Consider the following 24,255-nt stretch of genomic DNA (forward strand, 5'->3'; position numbering starts at 1 on the left):
TTTTTGGGTTTTTTTGGTCAGGAATATCATAGACATATATCCCTTTCAGTGCAGCATATGATGATGTACATGACATCTATTTGTCCCATTACTGGTGATTTAACTTTGATTTCCTAAGGTAGTACTTAATAGGCATTCCACATAATGTGACCAATTTCATCTTTATCATTAATAAGTATCTTGTGGAGAGATACTTTGAGACTAGGTAAATACCCTTTTCTCATCACACTTTCACCCACTAGTTCTGTTGTCCATTAAAGTTGTCAAACAGTAATTTCCTGGTATTCCACCATTATTTATACATTTGTTAGTTGGCATTCTACTCTAAAGAGCTTTCCCTTCTCTCTCTCTTTCTATTTAAGTGAACATAGATGGACTCATGGATTATTTTATTGTATAGGTTAGAATCCATTATTATTGTTATTTTGATGCTCAAACTGTCCTAGATTTGGAGTGGGAGCTCCTTCAAGCTTGCTCCTGTTTGTTTGTTTTTCTTTTCTTTTCTTTTTTTTTTTTACTTATTATCATCAATCTTTAAACAGTTTCTTTTTAGCATAGCAAAATGTTCTAGGCTTATCTTATACATTCTCTGCCCCAATCCAGAAATCACACAGTACTTCAAGGAGCCCTTATTCCTTTTTTTTTTTTTTTTTTTGCCAGAATGGTATTTAGAAACCAGAATGTAGGCATTGCTATTGCAGTATTATTACTTCTAGACCCTTTTAACAGAGCTAGGAAATATGCATGTGTATACATACATACCTATTTTTATGTAGTTCTCCCTCTCTGTGTGTATGTGTGTGTATATTACAATAAGTTACATATTGATTGATACGTACAGTTGTGATCTAACACCACAGGGTTCATTCTCATCTTACCCATATTTGTTCCTTTTCCTGTGGTGGGGAGTCTAGCGTCCACGTCCATTATACTCCAGATATTTATTTGCTCAATGTTAGGATACATAGTTTTAGAATTTCTAATATATACCTGTGAAAAAACAAACCTACTAACTGGAAGTTCAGTATTTGTATGTAGGTCTTTTTGCTTTTGGTTTTAAAGCATACAGTAAAAACACTGTGTTTTAGAATACTTGGGTTAGTTCTCTTTTTGTCTTTCAGTGTAATTTTGTTATTCATTTCAAATACTGACAGGTTTTCTTGGTTTCTGTTTGTACTTAATTTGAGATTCCCTCATCCTTGTTGATTTTACTTATAATTTCCAGGAATTTTTAGAGTGTGAAATTATACTTATTTCAATCAGAAGTTACAACTGGGCCAGGTGTGGTGGCTCACGCCTGTAATCCTAGCACTCTGGGAGGCCGAGGTGGGAGGATCGCTTGAGGCCAGAAGTTCAAGACCAGCCTGAGCAAGAGCAAGACCTTGTCTCTACTAAAAATAGAAAGAAAATAGCTGGACAACTAAAAATATGTAGAAAAAATTAGCCGGGCATGGTGGCACATGCCTGTAGTCCCAGCTACTCGGGAGGCTGAGGCAGTAGGATCGCTTGAGCCCAGGAGTTTGAGGTTCCTGTGTGCTAGGCTGACGCCACAGAACTCTAGCCTGGCCAACAGAGTGAGACTCTGTCTCAAAAAAAAAAAAAAAAAAAAAAGTTGTTAGAACTGCAAGAAAAAATGAGGGTGTGGGAAGAAGTTAGTGGATGGCTACTTTACTTTGATATATATGGTTTATATGGTCAAACTGGTAAATTTTAGTTATGTGCAAGAGATTGCTGGGCACTGTGTGTGATACACACTAAACACACTGCTCCAGTTTACTGTTTTTTTTTAACACTTAAATATTTTATTTAGAGGTGGTTTCATGTCAGTACATAGAAAGCTGTCTCATTATTTTTAAAAGCTGCATGGTATTCCATTATATGGATGTATCATATATTACCAATCTCTCTTGGTGGACATTTGGGTTGTTCCTAGTCTTCTACAAAACAAAGACGTAGTAATTACCTTTGTACATATACTATTGTGCACATGTGTGAGTATATCAGATCACTTCTAAATTGAAAAGGAAATTAGTAAATCCTGTTTGTGGGGAGGGGGTATATTAGCAGTTAGATGTGGCCAAAGCTCTGGCTGTGAATAAGGTGATTTTTGTTTTTTTTAATATTTGAATTTTAAGTTACCAGTTTCCAAGCTATATTTTGATTGAAATATAAAACAATACGTTTAAAGAATATTTTGTTTTTTCATAAAACTAATTACTATTGCAATTTGCTGGAAAATTGCTTGTTAGCTATATGCTTTATTAAACCCTGTGACAGCTATGAACACTAACAGTTTAGATTTAAATCTGTCATTGGTGGTGTGAAGAAAAGGAAGTGAAAACACTTTTACATTGCCTTAGAACAAAGTCGACTTTTTATTGTTTGCTATTCACCACAGTCTGTGAAGACTTAGCAACCCTAGCAGGATGTGTAAATATTAAGGGACATATACATTGGGTGTGTTTAGTAACAAACCAAATGTATCTTAACTTTGAAGTCCATGTCCATATTAAAACTAGAGAACGTTCTTTTACTGTTTCATAGTATCATATAGAATAATTATGTAGCTGTCAAATATGTATGTTATAGATTGTCCATCCCTGTTTATTTCTCCTCTGGGTTTCTATTTTCACTACCTTTTTATACCCATGTTATAATGGGTCCAGGGTCTTGAGAGGAATTAAAAATCATGTACCTCATATGATGGGTACTTTTGTCCTCAAATGGACCTCATTATTGGTTTTCATGCTGAGCCCCTCAAAATCTTTTATGCGAGTTAATTATAGTTAACTTTGCAGATGATAAGAAATTTGTAAACAAAATTTAAATTTCTTAAGCTCACGAGTAACTTCTGCTGTGTTCCATTTTGCACAGTGCCTTAGTAACCTAGCCAAGGACTTTATGCCTCCTAGTAGTTCTCGTCAGATCAGGAGCTGGAAGAATGAGGCCTACTTTTGACCAAACATAGGTCAGAAAGAACTGGTTTCAGCCGGTTGATAGGAAATTTAGGGGGGGAGGCAGCAGCGGAATCTCTCTGCAATCAACATGGAGCTTCAGAATTTCTTCAGGTAACCAAAGGTTGCACATAGATTCTATTTCAGTGATAAGAATCAAATGAATTGTTCAAATAGAAAATTTAATGAAAAAAGACTATATCTAAAAAAAAATTTAATATATGCTTTTGATTATACATGTTCTTTCTCTTATCTAGCAGTGTCATTTATATAATTACGTGTTTTTAACAAAAGGTGCTCATTAAGGTGCTTGTGATTTGATTTCCAAGAAAATATGAGTTCAGGACTATGGAAGAAAAAATAGCCTTTGGTTTTTATGTGTTCCTTTTTATAGTATATTCAAGGCTGAAGTATATTTAGAACTGATCCATTATTTCTGTCTCCTTAATAGTAAAACAAAAGGACAGATGATCACTAGTGTTTTATGGACGATATATTGCTCGTTACTTTTATATAACTTCAGTGAGTAAAGCTAAATACAGGTTTTAAGTGCAGTATTCTAAATGTTAACATAAGCAGGATTTAATCTGATTAATACTGAAATCATTTACCCCCTTCTTTAAAACTATGTGTGATAAGATTCCCACTTTTTTTTCATACCTCTTAAATCTACTTGCTGATGCTTTTCTTATCCTTCAGCGTTTGTTCTTTTACTAGTTCTTTTGGCATTCTCTGCTATTTTTTTTGTAACTCATTTCAAAGTATCTTAGTTGTAATTATATAATATTTATAATTCCATGGTACTACAGTGACCCTTGAACTCTCCAGCAATTAACATTCTGGTATACCTTGGCTTCTCTAGTATCTGCATTAGAGAAGGAACCAGAAAAAGATACTTAAGCCTTCCTGGCAGTGAATAGCTCCTATATATCCAACAAAAAGGATATGGCCCAAAGAAGACCTGAAGGTTAATCCTGACACACTGTACTTTTCTGATTTGCCAAGCTAAAGGAAAGGAGTCTTCAGATTGGCTGCTGATCTGTTTCATAAGCCTTCTTTTTAAAGTGAAAGCAGAAAAGTGAGGGAGAGGAGATAAGAGAAAAGTGACAGGGAGTAAAGGGATCACAGCAACCTTGATTATTGGTGCATGTATGGTGGTTATTTGGAATAGCAATTGGATCCTTAAGTAACCCACGTTCCGACACAGCAAAGAGATCAACTCTCTTCTCTAGATAGCCAAAAAAATGTCATTTGATACCACTGAAGGCATATAATATCTTTAAGAGGTGGAGGTAAAATGGCATTGCCCATGCTGGGGATTAAGAAAAGGATAAATAGCCATTATACTGTAGCCTTTGAGGGTTCAGCTTGAAGAATCTTACGTGGGAGATAAATGGTTATGGGAGGAGGTGGAGTGCGGGGATGGGAACAAACAGTACCTCTCAGTAGTTCTTTTAGGGTGCTACCCTGAAGATAATATGGCAGTGTGTAAGTCAGCATTTTAGAAGGGCATGAAAAGTAAAAGTACAGTGAAAGCAGTATCTCGTACTTCACACAATCTGTAAGATTTGTAGCTATGCTACATATAATACTGACTAGTGATAACTATGATAATAAAGAAAGTGTTCAATTATGTTTTCTAATATATCACCTTGTTAAGGTGATTCTTTGGGCTGGACCCTTGTGATTCTTTTTAATTTTAATCTCTTTCTCTCTTTTTTCTTCAATTTTACAATTGAGGGGAAAACATTCTTGAAAATTCTTTATACTGTGTTTAAGATGTCAGGAAAATATATAGAACATCTTAGATTTGTATCAAGCAGTTAAAAAAAAAAAGAATGCCGAATGTGAGTTTAATGAGCCAATCATAAGATACATGAAAAACTCTAGTACATAGATTTTTCAGTGGAGCAATCTTTTTGGTTTTCTTTTCCTCTTCTGTTAAGTCCCCCTACCACACTGTGTGCATTACTTTTCAGCATATATAATATCGTGGTGTGGAAGGGTTTTGGATTTGGTAACAGAAAAAGATCTGTAACTAAGAAGGATGTCTTTTGTTTCTGTGGCCTAGGCCAAATTTCCTGTCTTCTTAAGTAACCATTTTCTTGGGGGTGGAATGTTCTACAGTGAATAAATAGGCACAAGTAGTAAATTTGACATCATGGACTTTTTTCTCCTTCTTAGAACTTAAGATACTTATTTTTGCAGTATTTAAATATGAAAAAAATCCAACTGACAACTGTTGGTTCTAATGTATTAAACCAACAATATAGAGTTCCCTGTGAATATCAAACTTTGAGCTGAAATAGAGCTATCTCACAACAAAGTATTATGGTCCTCTGTTGAGTTGCAGTTAGGACCATTTTGATAAAGCACTTTTTTGGGGGTAATGATGCTTATTATAAAACATTGTTTTATTTTCATTTTCAGGAAATAGGTGAGCTGATTTATAATTGGGGAAATATGAGCCAGATTAGCCAGTTCCTCCTGAGCAAAACTAAGAGTAGTTAAGAGCATGCATAATCAATATATAGTCAAGTAGTAAACTTTATGTACATCACAGAAAGATTTACTTTTGTGGGGATTAGTAACTTATTCAGATTTCCCACAGAATTATAAGTTTTATGAGAATATCCTTATATAAAGATTTGTCTACTATATTTCATAAGCACTGAATTCCTTTACAGATAATATTGACCTGAATCACTTTATTTCTAACCGAAGTAACTTCCATAACTACCAAAGCCTTTTTCTTTTGTTTGCAATTAAATCTATTGTAATTTTTAAAAACTTAAAAAATAGCTATGCAACCTACTTAAAAACTAATCAGGGTGAACTTGGTACAATACACTGAAAGTGGCAGGGGATTAATTTTTTATAGGTATTATCAGCAATTCTGGTTTCCTGACCTCATTATTTAATACACTCAAAAACTCCTCGAGCTTTGACCAGAGGTTGATAGTGGAAAACCGAGTCATTTGTCATATATTCCCAAAAAGAACTTGTAATTTTTTTATGAGGTTCCATCATTGGTATGTTTTTTAATAAATCTAAAATTAGTTGGGAATTATTAAAAAACAAGTTTGCCATTACATCAATGGACTTAACACAGTATACCTGTCCTGTGTATGAATGAATTTTATTAAAAGCATGCTCTTTAATTTTCTTCCTTACCATCCTTCCATTTCCCCCTTTTGTTTCCAAAGAGAAACTGGTAGTCTGGATAGATTCAAGGCATCTTTAAGAGAAAATGTCTTGAGGAGCCCCAAGGAACTGATGAAGTTAAGTGTGCCATCGTTAGTGTATGCTGTTCAGAACAACATGGCTTTCCTAGCTCTTAGCAATCTGGATGCAGCAGTGTACCAGGTACGTGCAGTTGATGATAATGAAAAGCACATTATCTTTTATGGTGAAAAGATTTTTTATTAACTCTTTACCACATTATCAAATATTTTTCTCCGTTCTATTAATGACATCAGAAATAATATATTTGTGTCAGACTAGTATTAACTGAATTTATTAATTCATTGTTTTGTTTCTAGGTGACCTACCAATTGAAGATTCCCTGTACTGCTTTATGTACTGTTTTAATGTTAAATCGGACACTCAGCAAATTACAGTGGATATCAGTTTTTATGCTGTGTGGTGGAGTGACACTTGTACAGTGGAAGCCAGCCCAAGCTACAAAAATTGTGGTAAGAAGCAAAACGCTTACTATAACTAAAATGGGAAACTTCCTTAAGTCTTATACACTTCAGTCACATTAATGCATGCAGTGTGATTACATTTCTTTGATTTAAAATAACTTTTGCCTTCTAGATAATGCTTTTTTCCCCCTTAGCATGATATTATTAAGGACAGTACTTATTGGCTTTCTGTTTCTTTGAGGAGTGTGTGCATAATATGTGTCAGAGATGGAAGTTACCTTATATATAATATATTCCACCCCTTTGTTTTATGGATGACAAAATTGAAGTCCAAAGATGGGATGTTACTTGTCCAAAGTTATTACACAGTTATTAGTTAATAGCTAATGTGTGACTAAAACTGTGCCAACTTCCATACAGTGTATATCTTCAGAACTTCTAGACCTCTTTTAGACATCTTCTCAGAAACACTGGCAAGGTTTTCTCCATCTATTTTTCATCTCCCTCAACTTGGTCTCTTATGCTTTGGCATATATTCCCACTGTCAGTGATAGGGAAGACAGGGAAGAAGTCTTCTTACTGATAATTGATAATGAAAATAGGGCAAAAAATACCCTTTACTTCTTTTAGTTTTTAAGAGTTAATGTTAAGGTACATGCCTGATTTTTTTTAAAATATATTATATGCCTCAGTCAGTTATTTCCCCAAAGAGAAGTAGGAAGCGGAACACTAGTGGGTGGCTTTCTGAAGGTCAGGGGTTTCCCTCTACAGTGGAATATGCACTCTAACTTTTAGCAAATGCACCATGGTTCTCTTAGGAAGAGAAGGCAGCTAGGAATGTACAGAGAACTTGTGAAAGTTAGGAAGCCTGTTCCTCTTTAGTAGTTACTCTCTAACTTGGTGGAGAAATGTTTTTGTTTTCAGAAAATGAGTTTTAGATTAATATTTGTTGTCTTCAGATGTGGAAGCATGCTTATATTCTTGGTGACAAAGCATTTATTAAATATGCACTGCACATTTAACTCAGTTGTAGATCTTCAGAGAAATAACTTGTTTGGCAAGTAAGGAAAACACTTAAAAGTTAAATATGAGTATTAAGTAACATTTTATACCATTAGAAAAGATGTTAGGTCCATCTCACATAGGTAATGTATGTGAAAAGCTATGCTAAAGCTTGTCCTACTTTGGGGCCCCTCTAGAAAGTTCTTTCATATATTTTTTTTTTTTTTTGAGACAGAGTCTCACTGTGTTGCCCAGGCTAGAGTGAGTACCGTGACGTCAGCCTAGCTCACAGCAACCTCAAACTCCTGGGCTTAAGCGATCCTTACTGCCTCAGCCTCCCGAGTAGCTGGGACTACAGGCATGTGCCACCATGCCCGGCTAATTTTTTTCTATATATATATTTTAGTTGTCCAGCTAATTTGTTGCTATTTTTAGTAGACACGGGCTCTTGCTGAGGCTGGTCTCGAACTCTTAACCTCGAGCAATCCACCCACCTCGGCCTCCCAGAGTGCTAGGATTACAGGTGTGAGCCACCCGGCCAGTTCTTTCATATTTAAAAAGAATGCAGCTTCTTTGTAACTGCCTTGGATTGTTCTTTGTTCTTGACAGAATAACTCAAATCCCTCCTAAGTCCGTGGGATGATCCTGTGAATGTTTGAGGACAGTATCACATCTCTACCCTCCAGGTCCCCTCCCTCCCCCATTTAAACAACCCCATTGTTTCTTTCTATAATATGGTTTCTAGACAGAGACTTTGCGGTCCCTGCCTCTTGCCCCTATACTTTGCCTTGTTTTCCTCTTCTAGATGCATTCATCTGTCATTGTTTCTCAGTATGTCCTAAGACTTCACACTAACTCCAGATGTTGCCTGGAGTAGTGTGAAGTATATCTTGGTAATTACTCCCTTTGTTCTCAATACTAGAGACTTGTTAAATCAGCATAAGATTATATAGTCATGCATTGCTTAATGATGGGTATAGTTCACAGTTCTGAGAAATGTATCATTAGGTAATTGCATTATTCTGTGAACATCATAAAGGGTACTTACACAAACCTAGATAGTATTGCCTACTGCTAAGCTACAAACCTGTATAGCATGTAACTGTACTGAATACTGCAGGCAAGTATAACACAATGGTATTTGTGTATCTAACATAGAATAAAAGAGGTACAGTAAAAATATGGTATTATAATCTTAGGGGACCACTGTTATATATGTGGTCTGTCATTGACTGAAATGTCACTATGTGACATTTCAGGTATGTAATGTGTTAGTTTTTTAAGGGAGGGAGGCAGGGTATCTATTCTATAGGTGATTATACAGAATTACATGTAGCTGTGTCACATAGTTTTGTCTCAAATGTGTCTTTAATAGTAGGCTTATTCTGAACCAAAATGTATTTATTAAGCTCATCTTGTTAGCTGTGGGTCATTGCTCAGCCCCTTGAGTGCTTTCCAGTTCTTATACATTATTAGCTGCTTCTTTGATTATTATGTTTTCTAAAGTCAACAGACACATCTTCTGGGTATTTACTGAAAATTTTAGACAGAATAGGACCAGAGTTCTATGGCTATGATTTTAGACCTCTCTCTAGCTTGATTTTTTTCTTGCTTACTAAACATCTATCATCTCTCACAGTTTTTATTAGTCAGAAATTTGAGGGTGCCTTAGCTATGTGGTTCTGGCTTCAGGTTTCATAAAGTTGCAGTCATGATATTAGTTAGGGCTGCAGTCATCTGAAGGTTTGACTAGGGCTGGAAGATCTGTTTTTTTTTTTTTCTTTCACATCAGATGGATACTGTGCTGACATCATAACATCTCATGTGTGTGAACACCCAATCATCACACTTATCAACTACAAAAGGATCTAGATCTGTGTTTAAGGTGGCTTGTTCATATACCTGGCCAGTTAGTATTGGTTGCTGGTCTAGCTTGACTTAGTTCTGTTAGTTTGCATTTTTCTGTATGAACATTCACTCTTTTATGAATAGATTGTACTTTCAGCCTCACTACATTTCTGTCTTGTCTATAAAGATAGGCAAATCTATCAAGTTTCTTGCTAAACATCTCTATGGAATTCCCCTCATCACTTAACATTAGGAATACTTTCAGTAAGGAAATTTGGTATGTTTCACTTTTAAGGAAGCCACACTATTTTTCATTGATGACTTTTAAACTTTTTAAGTTCTTCAAATCATCTGTTAAGTCTATTCTAACATTTTCCCAGTAATCAAGGTAACAGTAATCACTATATAGCACTAAATACTAGCATTATTGTAAGTGCTTTATATATACTGACCAACTTTTCTTGGTAAAGAGACTTCTGAATTTATTTAGCTAGAGAGTCTTATAATAGCATACCAGATGTCTTGGACTTCAGTCCTTTTTAAAATGTGTTTATTATTTAAATATTACTCAGAAAGAAAATGGAAACTAGATTCTTGCCATCTAACAGTACATTATCTAGCTCAAGAAACATACTCTTTTCTTCCTGAGTAAACATACTTTTAAGACCTTCTTTAATGTTTTGAAGTATTTTTGTAAGCTTCTACTTACTCTGAGTCTTCAACTTCTTGCTACTATTCTTAAATTCCTGGTTAGATTCTTCCTGGTGATTTGCAGTTCCTGTAAAATCAGAATTCAGTGAAGATACCCTTACGTATTTATGATCATTTATGTATTCTTTTATTCTTCATCAGAACCTCATAGTTTTCTTCGGTACCTCTTAATCCCTCTTGAAGTTTTATATTCTTGAATTTTGATTTATTCAAGACTGAAACATGTCTCTTAACTGTGCTGTGTTTCACTATTATTCATGCTAAGATGATGTGGTTGCTTTATTCCCAAGTTTTCATCACCCTGCAGTTTCTTATCAATCAGAATCAAGTCTAGAGAACCAGTTTCCATCACGATTTTTCTTAACTGTGGAGAGATTAAACTGGCAGGAAAGAAACTCAAGAATTTATCAGATACTCTATTTTTAGCAGTTTGAGCTTCCTGGCAGATGTTAGGATAGGTGAAATCTCACAGTATGATTTTCTTCTTATATCTGTGGCAGTCTTGACATTTGTATTAGGCAAGCATCCATGGTAATCATTTGTAGTCTAGAGCAGTGGTTCTCAAACTTTACACAGAATCACTGGAAGGTTAAACAGACTGCTGGACCCATCGCCATAGCTTATGATTCAGTAAGTCTGGGGTAGAGCCTGACAGTTTTCATTTCTGACAAATTCCCAGGTGCTGCTGCTAATCTAAGGATCATACTTCGAGAAGCACTGGTCTATAATATCTTTTGGTTCTCCTTTTATCTTCATGCAAACATTTTAGACCAAGATTTCCCTCTTGGGTACTTAACATAAAGTAGTACCGTCCTTACATCAGGTTTATTTATTTTGAACAAGGTATATGCTTCCTTGTCATATTACAGTCCTGAGTCTCAACCCTCTAATTTCATTGATACTACTGAGATAGTATTTCTCTCTCAGGAAAGACTGACAAAAGCTTCTGATAGTTTAGGGAAGAAAGAAGAAAGAGTTGAAACAGTAGGTTGGAGCCCCTATCTATGCATCTTTTAACACTTGTCTCACAGTACTGTGCTTATATATACTTGTCAATTTCTCCTGTACGTGAAACTGTTTAAGAACCAGAGCTGTGTATCATCTTTATGCATTTAGTATGTGTCTTAGTCCATTTTCTGCTGTTAGAATACCACAGACTGAGTAATTTATAAAGAACAGAAGTTAATTTGGCTCACAGTGCTGGAGGCTTGGAAGTCCAAGAGCATGGTGTTGGCATCTGGTGAGGGTCATCCTATGGTGGAAGGTGGAGGTGAGCCCACAAGAGAGAGGAAAGTAGGCTGAACTCATCCTTTTTATCAAGTACCCACTCTCAATAACTGATTCCCTTGATAATGACATTAATCCCTTCATAAGCCCTCATGACATAATCACCTCTTAAATGTCCCACCTTTTAATACTGTTACAATGGCAATTAAATATCAATATGAGTTTTAGATTGGACATTCAAACTGTTTAATACAGCAGTATATAAACACAATGAATCTGGTACACAGAAGGTACACTATAAATATTTGATAAAAATTGAATACAGTGCGGAGTCTTAGAAGCTAGCACTTCATCCTGTAGGTGATGGGGAATAAATAAGTTATCATTTCCAGGATTGATGCTATAAGGGCTTGAGTTAAGGTGGTGGCAAAAATTAAAATTAAGAAGCTGGCTGACTATGCAAAACTCTATGCTAGAGTGTTTATGTACATGTTACATTAAGCATATACTAGGGCTGTGATTTGAGGGGCACATTTTTAACTTAAGTGTTCTGGTTAATTTCTGGAATGGTCTTTTGTTTGGTCTTATTCTGTGTTATGGAACATACTTTTAATAAGGCTATAACACAGATATTTGTATTCATTTCTTTGGATTCTTAGATAAATTCTATTAGTCACTAAAAATAACATTTAAAAATTAATATTGCAGGTGGAACAGAATCCATTATTAGGGTTTGGTGCTATAGCCATTGCTGTGTTGTGCTCAGGATTTGCAGGTAAATCATAAAAACATCATTTTATTCTTTTGTCATATTTTTTGAAAAATCACACTTTAAATACAGATTAAGTTTATCTTGTTTTATTGTTTTATTCTCTTTAAGATTTATCTTCTTACTTATATTTAGTTCTGTGTCAGCTGTTCTTCTAGTAAATGTGTAGCATTGTTTAACTCAGTTCAGACCTCAGTCCTAATTCATACTTGCAGTTATCTAAAAATATACTTGGTACTCTTGACCATCTCAATCCAGCCAAGAACACAAAAGCAAATGAAAAAAGACCTCTGAAAATGGAGGAAATTAGCTTTCAGAAAGCTCAAATACCTCTTAACATTTTTCTGGAACTGGCACTACCCTCAAGTTAGATCCTACTGCTTTAGGTTGTTAATGTTACTGGTTCAGTGTCTGTTTTTCCCTATTACCTTAAGTCTTTCCTCTGCTTTAACAGGTTGGGAGCTAGGGAGTAGGAAGAGGAGATGGGTGCGAAGTACCTTAGAACAGTGGTCCCCAACCTTTTTGGCACCAGGGACCTGTTTCATGGAAGACAGTTTGTCCACAGACTGGGTCAGGGGATGGTTTGGGGACAATTCAAGCACGTTACATTTATTGTACAGTCAAACCTCTCTGCTAATGATAATCTTATTTGCAGGTCCTCCCAGCGCTAGCATCACTGCCTCAGCCCCACCTCAGATCATCAGGCATTAGATTTTCATAAGGAGTGCGCAATGTAGATCCCTTGCGTGCGCAGTTGACAGTGGGGTTCGCGCTCCTGTGAGAAGCTAATGGCACCCCTGACCTGAGAGGAGGTGGAGCTTATGCAGTGATGTGAGTGATGGGGAGTGGCTGTAAATACAGATGAAGCTGCACTCCTGCTGCTCACCTTCTGCGGCCTGGCCCAGTTCCTAACGGGCCACAGACCAGTGCCAGTCCATAACCCAGGGGTTGGAGACCACAGCCTTAGAACACCTAATACATAAAAGTAACAGACAAAAAGGGAGGGAAGACAACACAAAATTGCCAATATCAAGAAAACATGGAAGTCTGGATTGGTAATGTGTAGGGATAAGCACTCCTCCAATGAATCAAGAAAAGATAAAAACAGTATGAATGTGTCTGGGCGCAGTGGCTCATCCCTGTAATCCTAGCACTCTGAGAGGCCAAGGCTGGAGGACTGCTTGAGCTCAGGAGTTGGAGAACAGCCTGAGCAACAGCAAGATCCCATCTTTACTAAAAATAGAAACATTAGCTGGGCGTCCTGGTGTGTGCCTGTGGTCCTCGCTACTTGGGAGATCTGACCTCTGTTTGAGGTTGCAGTGAGCTACAGTGATGCTGCTGCAGTCTGTCCAGGGCAAGAGGGTGAGACTGTCTTAAAAAAAAAAAAAAGTATGAATGTTAAATGTAACATAGGAAATGTGTTTTAAAAATAGTTCCAACAAAGATGAAACTTAAAGCTCTTTTTAGTAAAGAGTATATTAATTATAGCTATATGTCTTTATTATTTATTTTTATTCGTGCCTATTTCAAGTTAGGGCTGTTTATTTTTGACTAGGAAAGTAGACTGATAGGGAAGTAAAATATTGCTTGTAAATGAGATGTCTTATAAGAGGGGAAAAATCTAAATTTAGAAATATACTTAGTAATGATAGCATTATGCTAACCTTGGTACCTAAACCAAAAAATTTGGAACGAAAATTGAGTTACGCCCCAAATAGTATACTATTTGATTTTTAAAAATACTTTTGAACAGTTGCATGCTTTTGTCCACATTGTATTTAGTTCAGCCTTTCAGTACACAACTGAGGAAATGGAGGGTGGTTAGAGTAACTGAGCACTGAATAGTTAAATGTTTTTCCCAGATGGTAAAATCAAAGGTGGAGATAAGAATAGCTCTTTTATGTTTGTCTGCATTCTTCGGTCTAACAAAGGTTAATCAAAAACAATCTTGCTTTTCATTAGACTTTTTAAATATGTACTTTAGTGGCAATTCCTAAGTCTCTGGTCCTTCTCACATTGTGTGTGAACGTGGCTTGTGGAACATTGCTTTAAAGGAAACTCAGCAAGTTCTATTTACATTTTCTTTTGGTTACATTACTCTGAAAAAATTCCAAGTGGTGATTATATAGGTTATTTTGCAAAGTTAGGAGTATTCATTACTAGGCAGATATTACAGAGATGTGATTAAAATAATTCACTCCAATAGTGTAGCTTTCCAGCTGACCACAGCAAGTCATTTATTGGTATTAAGTAGTAGAGAGCTTTTGTGATCTTATTGCTATAATAAAGGCAGAAACTGTTCTTAATAATTTAACAGCCTCCTGTTAAATGTAGCTTATAAAGTTCCTACTTAGTTATATATTTTGCTTTTTTTTTTCTTTTGGAGACAGAGTCTTACTCTGTTGCCAGGGCTAGAGTGCGATGGCATCGTCAGCCTAGCTCACAGCAACCTCAAACTCCTGGGCTCAAGCGATCCTCCTGCCTCAGCCTCCCCAGTAGCTGGGACTATAGGCATGTGCCACCACGTCCGGCTAATTTTTTCTACATATGTTTAGTTGTCCAGCTAATTTCTATTTTTAGTAGAGACGGGGTCTCGCTCAGGCTGGTCTTGAACTCCTGGCCTCAAGCGATCCTCCTGCCTCGGCCTCCCAGAGTGTTAGGATTACAGGCATGAGCCACCGTGCCTGGCCTAGTTATATATTTTATAAAAATGCAAACTAGTAATGTTCAGTGTGCCATGTGTTACAACCTATGTAATAAATGCATATTTAACTAATGTAAAGTATGTTTGTTCCCCAAACCATATAATTTATATCTAGGGCATTGTTTTAAATGAAAGCTATTTTAAATTAATTTATAATAATCTTAATATTTGCATCTCTAATTTTCTTTCAGGAGTGTATTTTGAAAAAGTATTAAAGAGTTCAGACACTTCCCTTTGGGTGAGAAACATTCAAATGTATCTATCAGGGATTATTGTGACATTAACTGTCGTCTACTTGTCAGATGGAGCTGAAATTAAAGAAAAAGGATTTTTCTATGGTTACACGTATTATGTCTGGTTTGTCATCTGTAAGTATCCAGGAATGAAAGGTTCTGAGTGGATCTGTTTTTCTTAAGTTAGATGTCCCTTTTAAGCCATTACAGCATTGTTGAAATTATTCCTTTGATACTGTGAATACCAGTTTGAAAATGTAATTTTGGCTTTATTGACTTACTTTTGATTGGCTTTATTGACTTACTTTTGATTGTGAAGGCAAAATTGCTTTGGGATAGCTATGCCACAAAAGTATCTAATGTGTTAGCAATAAATGTGTACAATTTAGTAATAGATCACATAGCCCTTTGGGCATTGTTTTGGAAAAACAATATTATATAGGAACTACTACTTAATTTTAGTATAAACTCTCTCAGATGACTGCTTCTAAGGAAAATAGTATTTTCCTTTTCCTAGGTAAATTAGTATGGCATCTCTGGGGATGAAAATTGCCTCACTTTTATGGAATGTTTAATTTATTTGAGTGTTAAGATTTTATTTCTTTCTGTTTACAAGTTCTTGCAAGTGTTGGAGGCCTCTACACTTCTGTTGTGGTTAAGTACACAGACAACATCATGAAAGGCTTTTCCGCAGCAGCAGCCATTGTCCTTTCTACCATTTCTTCAGTGATGCTGTTTGGATTACAGATAAGTATGTCTTAGTTTGTATCAAGTTATTAACATGAAAGAGCCTCACACTTCCATGGTTCATTTCATCTCTTATTAAAAATGGCAGTTGGCCATAGTGTTTATAGAAATTCCTAGTTTTGGTACAATTTATTCCACAAGTGTAATTTATAGTTGTATGGAATGTGGCTAAGCAGTACTTAGGTTGTCTACATGGTCCTAGCACTTAAGCTGAGGGATGCCCGTTCTGTGTGAAAGTGAGGAGGCTACTCTAAAAAGAGATTTTTTTATAGTCAAGGACTGTTTTTATAGGTATTAGATACAGGACAACTGGAGTGATTCAGGGTTTATATAGTATGATGAGGTACTCAAAGAAATAAGCCTAGATAGTTTGAAAGTAATCATTTCCTAAAGTCCTTATTATTTAGAAGAAAACAGAAAACATTTTTTATTCCCCCCTTAGCTTGTACCTTCCTGTTCTGGATTTGGATGTGAGTTGGTTTTGAAAATACAGTCCAAATATAGATTTTGTCTTTTATAAAGATACCTTTGTTTCATTTAATATATAATTAATACAAAACTTATTACTGTAGCTGGCATTCTGGCACCAGTGCTATGCTAGTTCTTCTATTAATAATATAATTTTCCAAACTCAGATCCAGCATTAGGTTGGCATCTGATTTATTTAGGCAGTGATACTGACTTAACATTTTAGCATGTTTTTCTGGTATAATTATTTTCTTTACTGATTAGTTGTTATACCATAAACTAATATATTAAGAATATCTGTCAAATATCTACATTAAGTAAAAGAAACAGACCTGGCCTATATTACATTTCATTTTTATTTTTTAAGACAAGGTCTTGCTCTATTACCTGGACTAGAGTGCAGTGGCATCACCATAGCTCACTGCAACTTCAAACTCCTGGGCTGGAGATCCTCAGCCTCCTGAGTAGCTGGGACTACAGGCATGCATCACCATGTCTGGCTAATTTTTTTTTTTTTGTAGAGATGGGGTGTCGCTATTGCCCAGGCTGGTCTCAAACTCCTGTTGGGCCTCCTAAAGTGCTAGGAATATGGGCATGAGCCCATGTGCCTGGCCCACATTTCATTTTTAAATTGACTCCTGTTATAAATGCAAATAGAAGAACACTAATGTTGCAGAAATCCTAGGAAACCATTTTATAGTATGGCTCAAATCTTGCCTGTACCATTTATTGGTTTTGCAACCTTAGGGGAAGTTATATAACCCATGTATCACCTAGCTCCTAGGGTTGTTTTCAGGTGATGTGCTTAGAATAGTACCTGGTACATAGTAAGTAATCTGCATATAGCCAACCAGTTACCATTTCAGTATTAGGTGTTTATAGGCCCTCCCTTAGATGTTTTTCGTACCTGATTTGGGTGAACTTTTAATTGTAGTTCTGATCCATCCTTATATTCAACAAAATCCTATGCCTTTGCTCCTAAGGCATATTTAGGAACAATATAAGATGCTGTTTCTTAATGTCCTGTATTACTGATGGTCGGTTAGTTAGGATATCTTAGCAATCTTTCAGTTAACTATTTAGATGTTAAGTTTTTATTCCACCTTCCCTTTTTCAAAGATAGTCTTTTCTAGTTAGGGGTGAACTAAAATCATAGCTTGATGCCATTTCTCTTCATGCCATTTTTAAAAGCTATTAAGACTGTGCCATTGCACTCCATATAGAATATGGTTCGGTTTTGAAAGAATATACAGTTGTGACATAAGCATTCTTGTCAAATTTGGACAAGTTACAATTCAGTTTCTTGGTATCCTGAAGATGGAAGAGGTTAAGGCTAGAAGGAAATAATTTAATTTTATTCAATAAATTACTACCTTATCTCCTATTCACAAATCTGCAATGGTTTGAGTAATTGATCATCTAACTCTGAATATTGCTCAACTATCTTTTACCCTAAACCTTCACAGGTTTCTGATATCATGGAAAAGTCACATTCCACTGCATTTTCTTTTGTATTTATATTCTTTGTTTTATACTTATGTAAATTTTTAAAATATATTTAATAGGGAAGTTAGTATGTGTCTGAGTGGTCCTTATAAGGCAGGCATACTTGTGTTCTGAAAGCATGTAGTCTATGATTAACACTCCCTTGATTTTACTACTTATTTTTTTGGCTAGAATGGATGACCTTTCTAAACCATACGATCATAAAAACAGAACATTTAGCTTCATTTCCCATGTGATCTGACAGTATAAACATACAATTTTAAAAGTTTTCAAAATCTTAACACTGATCATTGTTGTGAAGTTTAAAGATACAGATAAAGTTTGTTTTTTTTTTTTTCCCAGCACTCACCTTCGCTTTGGGTACCCTTCTTGTGTGTGTTTCCATATATCTCTATGGCTTACCCAGACAAGACACTACATCCATCCAACAAGGAGAAATAGCTTCAAAAGAGAGAGTCATTGGTGTGTGATTTCAGCTTCCAGTGAGATTTCTACTAAGACTAAACCATTTACATTAAACTAGAGCCTTAAGTCAATCCCAGAAGGTAGCTTAAACAAAAACAACAACAAATTAACTGATGGCATAAGAATTAATTAAGAAAGCTATCTGAGTGAATTGCTAATACAGAGATTTAATGTGGAACTGTTTGGGTCAAGGTGTTGTTTCAGAATGAAGGAATTTTATTATTGTATATATATGATGTACATAAAAAGTATGGAGGTGATACGGTATTAAAAAATCATGTGAGGCTACAATATTCAAGGTTTGGGACAATGTTTAAGGTTTAAAGTGCCAAAGCCATTTCTGTCCTAACTGTTCTCTTGTTCAGGTACCAGGAGAGAAGGACAACCCCTCCTTGTTCTCCAATTTATGTACAGTATTTTGTCCCAGCAGCAGTAAAGACCTATGCTCTTTTCTTACAAAAGAAAGGCAGAAACAAGACAGGCTAGTTCAGAAACAAACTGAATGTGTAACTTTTCAAACCGATTCTATTTCATTACTCGGACAATGATTTCTGGGTGGTGACTGAGTACCCCTTTAGTGCTGTATTTGTGCCATTCATTGTCTGGTTCATATTTCTTTGCTGTTAGATGATATACTTTTATTCAAAAAAATTTCTAATGTCACTTTTGTATTTTTTTAATAAAGTATGTTTAACTATTGGGCTCTCAATAATTGTGAAATTTCAGTGTTTTAAAAAAATTTCTATAATGTTAATGGTGAAATTCTGGGGATATTCAGCAATAAACTTAATTTATTTATATGAATTCTGTTTTATCACTTTTGTATTACAGATATGACTACTATTAAGATAATATAAAAACATTAAAAATAATTTTTTATTTTCTATATGTGGAATAGTGTCAGTTAAGGTTCTTTGTTTGCAAATAATAGTTATCAACTGACTCTGGCAAGCCTTAAGCGAAAAAAGGAATTTTAGCCAGGCATGGTAGTACACACCTGTAGTCCCAGCTACAGAGAGGCTGAGTTGGGAGAATGGCTTGAGTCCAGGAGTTCAAGGTTGCAGTGAGCCATAATCATGCCACTGCACTCCAGCCTGGGTGACAGAGTGAGATCCTAGGTTGTAGGAATTAACGAACAGTCAGTGAGCTGCTTCTGTAAAGATTTGGCTCTACTCCTTACTGTCCCTATATCATTTTATTCAAGATTCAAATACTCAGGAGGCTACCACTGATTTTGGAAGGGGAAAGTTTCTCCAAAGAAGTGGAAAGGGATATTGGACATGCAAAACATGTCCCTACTGTACATTTTTATTCTATGGCTGGTTTCTGCTAAGGGAATTTTAATGCTACTTTAAGTGGAAAAATTGAGACTACATGGATAAGTCCTCTCTGGCACTAAGAAGGTAAACTATACTTGCATATATAAAACAATTTTCATTCTAACTAGAGAAGCTTTGGTTCATGCTAATTTGCCTATTTGTAAAAGTAGATTTTCATTGGTATTCAGAAGACTTCTATTAGCAACATTTAGAATAAATTATAGCCAACCTGAATAGAAATGCTGGCAGATGAGGATCATACTGATAAACATACAACGTCCTACTTATGTTACCTAACCCATGCTCATGTTACCCCTAATCAAGTTACACAAAATATAACTTACCAATATGCAGATACATGAAGGAAACTAAGAAACTCCACTTTAAATTATGGTTCAATAATGGACTACATTTTACAAAAAGATCCTAATACAATGTACAAGTAATTTCTTGCTATTCAAATGTATTCAGTTTCTGAGTTCACACAATAAGAGTTACCTGTATATATCAACTAAAAGGTAAGCATAAGGTCTGACAACTGTCTCTGGGAGTAGCTGTCAGCTATATTGGCAAAAAGATGCTTATTTCTGATCTCCCTATATTTCATTAAGAACTAGTCACAATTAGATGAAAATTGAGATTTTTTTTCCCCCTCACCAATTATTTGATGAAAACAGATCATCTCAGTTATAAGGAGAGTTTCTAAAAAGAATGACATTGTAATAAACTTCAAACCAGAGTTTAAACTCTGATCCTTTAGCACCATTAGAACACAGTGCTTTGAGTTTAAAAGACTCAACCTAGGTTTACTTAAGTACCTACTGACCATGAGGGAACTCAGATGATTTATTTAATTTTAAGGGTAAAGATTGAATACTGTGGTAAGTCACACTTAAATATAGATTCTGACACAGAATAATAAATTCTATTCTGAACAGCAAGGCATCTAAGGATAACTATAATTTGTTTAGTATTTTAAAAGCCATTTTAATTAGAAATTACATCCTACATACAGGTGTTATTCCAAGAAGTTTCATTCCATTGGCTAGGACAGAACGGACAGCTTTGAAAAGTTGAAGTCTGGCCTACAAAATAAATCAAAGAATGATTAAATGTTCAATTCAGTAACAAGCTATCTATAAGTAAATAAATGAGAATGGTTTTAAAAGTGATTTTTTCTTCTAATTTAAAGTAGGAACAAAATATCAAGGTACCCTAGAATTTACTGTAGTCAAGGGAAGATAAATTCCTAGAATCCCTTACAGTAAGACTGGTATACAAGGGGTCATGGGGTGGGAATGACAGTCTTATCATATGATATGGCTTCACATAAGGCAAACTTATGACTATAACACTTGATGTAGGAAAATATGTTTCATAGTCTAGCATGTTGGGAAGCATATAAACATTGATTGTTACAGCCCAACCAACATTGATTATTACAGCCTAATTATTACCTGAGTCAGTAAGTACAATGCTATAGATGAACAATATAATAATTTAGAAAAATTTTGAGAAAGACAGTAATATTAGTACTAGGGTTGCTAGGGATTACACAGAGAACATTTAACATAACATACCCCAGCCACTTCAGGAGGACTATCTTTTATTTGCAGCGTTTTGTGTGCCACAGCTGCAAGATGACTGAAACAGAAAGAGAAATCATGATGAGTACCAGTAGCAATTTCTTGGTAATATATGAGTTTGCTATCTTACTCCCTGCAACTTATAAATAAATAAATCAAAGCTTAGAACCATTAAAGAATGTATCCACAGTTGTAAAGTGGAGACTGGAATTCACTGCTTTTCTATAACAGACAAAGTAAAACACACTAAACTCAAGCTTTACATCTTGGTCCTGGTTCTACTACTAACAGGTGGCAATTTTTGAGATTATGATTTCATTGTTAATTTTACAAATATAGGGGATTCCTTTCCTCATTTAGGCAACCTATAATTAAAAGTATAACACGGCATGGCCTTTTCCCCTCTGCACAGTTAGAAGGTGGGGTAGAGACTAGTTATCAATCCACTCTGCACACACTGGCCACCTTTAAAGTATCTTTTCTGTTTAGGTATGGCAGCATAGAACAATGTGCCAGAAAAATGATGACATTCATTTTGGTTTTTTGTTGTTGTTTTTGATAGAGTCTCACTTTGTCGCCCAGGCTAGAGTGCAGTGGTGTCATCATAGCTCACTATAACCTCACACTCCTCGGTTCATGTGATCCTCCTGTTTCAGCCTCCCGAGTAGCTGGGACTATAGGCGCATGGCACCACGCATGGCTAATTTTTTCTATTTTTAGTAGAGACAGGGTCTTGCTCTTATTCAGGCTGGTCTTGAACTCCTGACCTCAAGTGATCCTTCTGCCTTGGCCTCCCAGAATGCTAGGATTACAGATATGAGCCACCGTGCTGGGCCAAGACATTTGTTTTAATTATTAAATGACATTTCGTAACACTTTCTGCTTCTTCATCTCTGTATGTCTAAGTGGCACTTGAAGGAAGAAAAAATCTTGTTTAAATCTGGGGAAGACAAGGTAAAAAGTATAAACAAGAAAACAGTCCCGATAAGTCTCCGATTTCAGTAGATTTTGAGTAAAATCAAAATTTCCTTTCTTAAATAACTTTATGGGAAGATACAGCTGTTGCTATACAAGAGTACACTCAACTTCTATTCAAAGTTTTTAAAATAGCCACTATGAGATGTCCATCAAAATGTCAGTGATTTGCCTCCCAGTGCATTCTCTACCCTCTAGCTAATTTTTCTGTGCCTCTGCGTAAAACCCTTTTATGGACCCCAGTGTCCTGAATGTAAGTCTAAATGCCTCCATACATGGCAAAGGGCTTGTACATGCTTCATGCCTCATCCCTCCTAGGACAATGCTTGTAGTTCCTTTAATATATTATGTTCTTACTCAACTCTGGGCTTTCCCCTCCTTCCCAGCCACATTGCTTCTCCTGATTAATGTCTACTTCTTAGAAGTCTTCTCTGATCCCTCAAGGTTGGACTGGGTGACCTAACACGTCTCTTATGTTTACGCTATCATTACACATATGCACTGGGCTGTAACTATCTATGTGGTTGTCAGTTCCCATTTACCAGACTATAGTGACCATGCCTTATATCACTGAATGAACATTAATTGCTAATTTGCTAAGATGGAGTAAGAGTTCCTATAACTTAAGGAATATGAATTTTTAGGCCAACTGATTTGTTTATAGGAAAACTTTAAAGAAAGGTTCTTTGTCAGATCAGAAGGTCTCAAATGTTATTAACACTTGAAAATAGGAAGATTATAAAGTACCTCAGAGTTAGAAGGTAACTGACAATGTGTCTGGGTTGAAGGTCCAGAGATGATCTATAAAGCACCTCATCAAACCTAAAAGAAAAATGATAGGAGCAGTGGGCGGGGAAAGCCTGTGCACGTTACACTAAGCTAAGACATTAAGATGTTAAAAGATCTTGGATGTAAGATTGACTTGACATTGTTGAGAGTCGAAGGCATATGAAAAAAAAGCCTGTGTACATTTGAAGGCAAAGGCGCATTTTTCTTTCTTACAAATTCCTTGATGTCAGGGACTTTCTAAGTCATCTTGATATTCCCTAGACCTAGTCCAGAGCAAAAACTTAAATCATTACTGTTAAATTGAATGTAAAAAACCATGTTTAGGAACATAAAATATAAACTAGCAAACAAAGTCTACGCTCAGTGGTATGAAAACCAGGTTGGTTGATTTTTCTTCACATTAGCTACATATGAGTAAACTTTTCTGGTCCCGGAGAACCACTGACCCACTGTATGACAATCAAAGAAAACTGCTTTGTTCATACCCACCCATGTGCCTAATATTTACCAACAAGTCTAGCTTCACCAACAATGTCTGTGAGAACTAACAGGTGTGGGCTCTAGCCTAGTGTGGGGGCATCAGATATTAATAGATACATGTATTTAAGACTGTGAACTGAAATTAAGGTGCAAATTAAGGACTTACAATCTCTGAAAAGCTGCACAAAGGCAGGGATTTTCCTTCACTTATCAGAGGGTGAGAAGATGCTCTTTTCCAAGACTAAAAATTGAGTTTTTATTGGCTTTACATGGGCGTCAAGGAGGCTAAACATCTGTGCTAATTCAGCAGCGTTAAGATTGACTTTGAGCATTGGCTTAAAGGGCAGACAATTGCTTTTTGGGTATACCTTTGGGAAAGGTCTAGAGGCAGGAGGCAGCTTGTTGACTCTAGTGGTCAGCAATAACTCCATTTCAATAAGCAGAAGCAGGCTTGATATCAGAAACCTTCATACCTGAGAAGATGCTGGAGAACTGAAACAGACTGTGGTTCTTGTAGACAAGCAGTGTTGAAGTCATTCAGATAACCACATCCAAAATTCTCTTCCAAACTGTTACCAAAAGTTTAAAGTTCAAAACATCAAAGGATTAAATAAGTCATCCAAGAGCACACAGCTGCAAGTGATGAACATTACCTTGTGACACACAGTTCTGGGCTCATCTTTATACAGCCCTAGACTTCAATGCCATCATTGTTTGACCTAATATCTAAATTTTACCTAGATTTGTTTCTTTATCTGTACCACTGGAGGTAACAGTATATTTTTTGGCAGGCTTATTCTGAGAACTAAATAAGCTAGTATACAT

The 24,255-nt window shown here is 35.8% G+C and overlaps 2 protein-coding genes and 1 pseudogene across 6 annotated transcripts in view; 1 reads left to right on the forward strand and 2 right to left on the reverse strand.

The window, feature by feature from the left end:
- Positions 1–18,990, forward strand: part of SLC35A1 (solute carrier family 35 member A1) — a 33,617-nt gene extending 14,627 nt beyond the window's left edge. For 2 of the 3 annotated variants that reach the window (XM_045543993.1, XM_045543996.1), the window contains 6 exons: positions 6,161–6,320; positions 6,497–6,649; positions 12,098–12,164; positions 15,054–15,230; positions 15,712–15,846; positions 18,159–18,990. In XM_045543993.1, the coding sequence (XP_045399949.1) occupies positions 6,161–6,320; positions 6,497–6,649; positions 12,098–12,164; positions 15,054–15,230; positions 15,712–15,846; positions 18,159–18,286 (820 nt within the window). In that variant the 3' untranslated portion in view covers positions 18,287–18,990. Of the gene's footprint in view, positions 1–2,874; positions 3,069–6,160; positions 6,321–6,496; positions 6,650–12,097; positions 12,165–15,053; positions 15,231–15,711; positions 15,847–18,158 lie in introns of all 3 variants that reach the window. The other variant, XM_045543995.1, reaches the window with a different exon arrangement.
- On the reverse strand, positions 9,390–9,471 carry LOC123633806 (annotated as a pseudogene).
- Positions 18,991–20,572: 1,582 nt separating the features above from the next.
- RARS2 (arginyl-tRNA synthetase 2, mitochondrial) overlaps positions 20,573–24,255 on the reverse strand; it is a 68,628-nt gene continuing 64,945 nt past the window's right edge. For all 3 annotated transcript variants that reach the window (XM_045543999.1, XM_045544001.1, XM_045544000.1), the window contains exons 17-20: positions 23,904–23,999; positions 22,909–22,983; positions 21,181–21,244; positions 20,573–20,685 (exon numbers count right to left, since the gene is read on the reverse strand). In XM_045543999.1, coding sequence (XP_045399955.1) covers positions 20,599–20,685; positions 21,181–21,244; positions 22,909–22,983; positions 23,904–23,999 — 322 coding nt within the window. In that variant the 3' untranslated portion in view covers positions 20,573–20,598. The remainder of the gene's footprint in view (positions 20,686–21,180; positions 21,245–22,908; positions 22,984–23,903; positions 24,000–24,255) is intronic.

This window comes from Lemur catta, chromosome 2, assembly GCF_020740605.2.
Source record: "Lemur catta isolate mLemCat1 chromosome 2, mLemCat1.pri, whole genome shotgun sequence".
NCBI classification, from domain to species: domain Eukaryota; kingdom Metazoa; phylum Chordata; class Mammalia; order Primates; family Lemuridae; genus Lemur; species Lemur catta.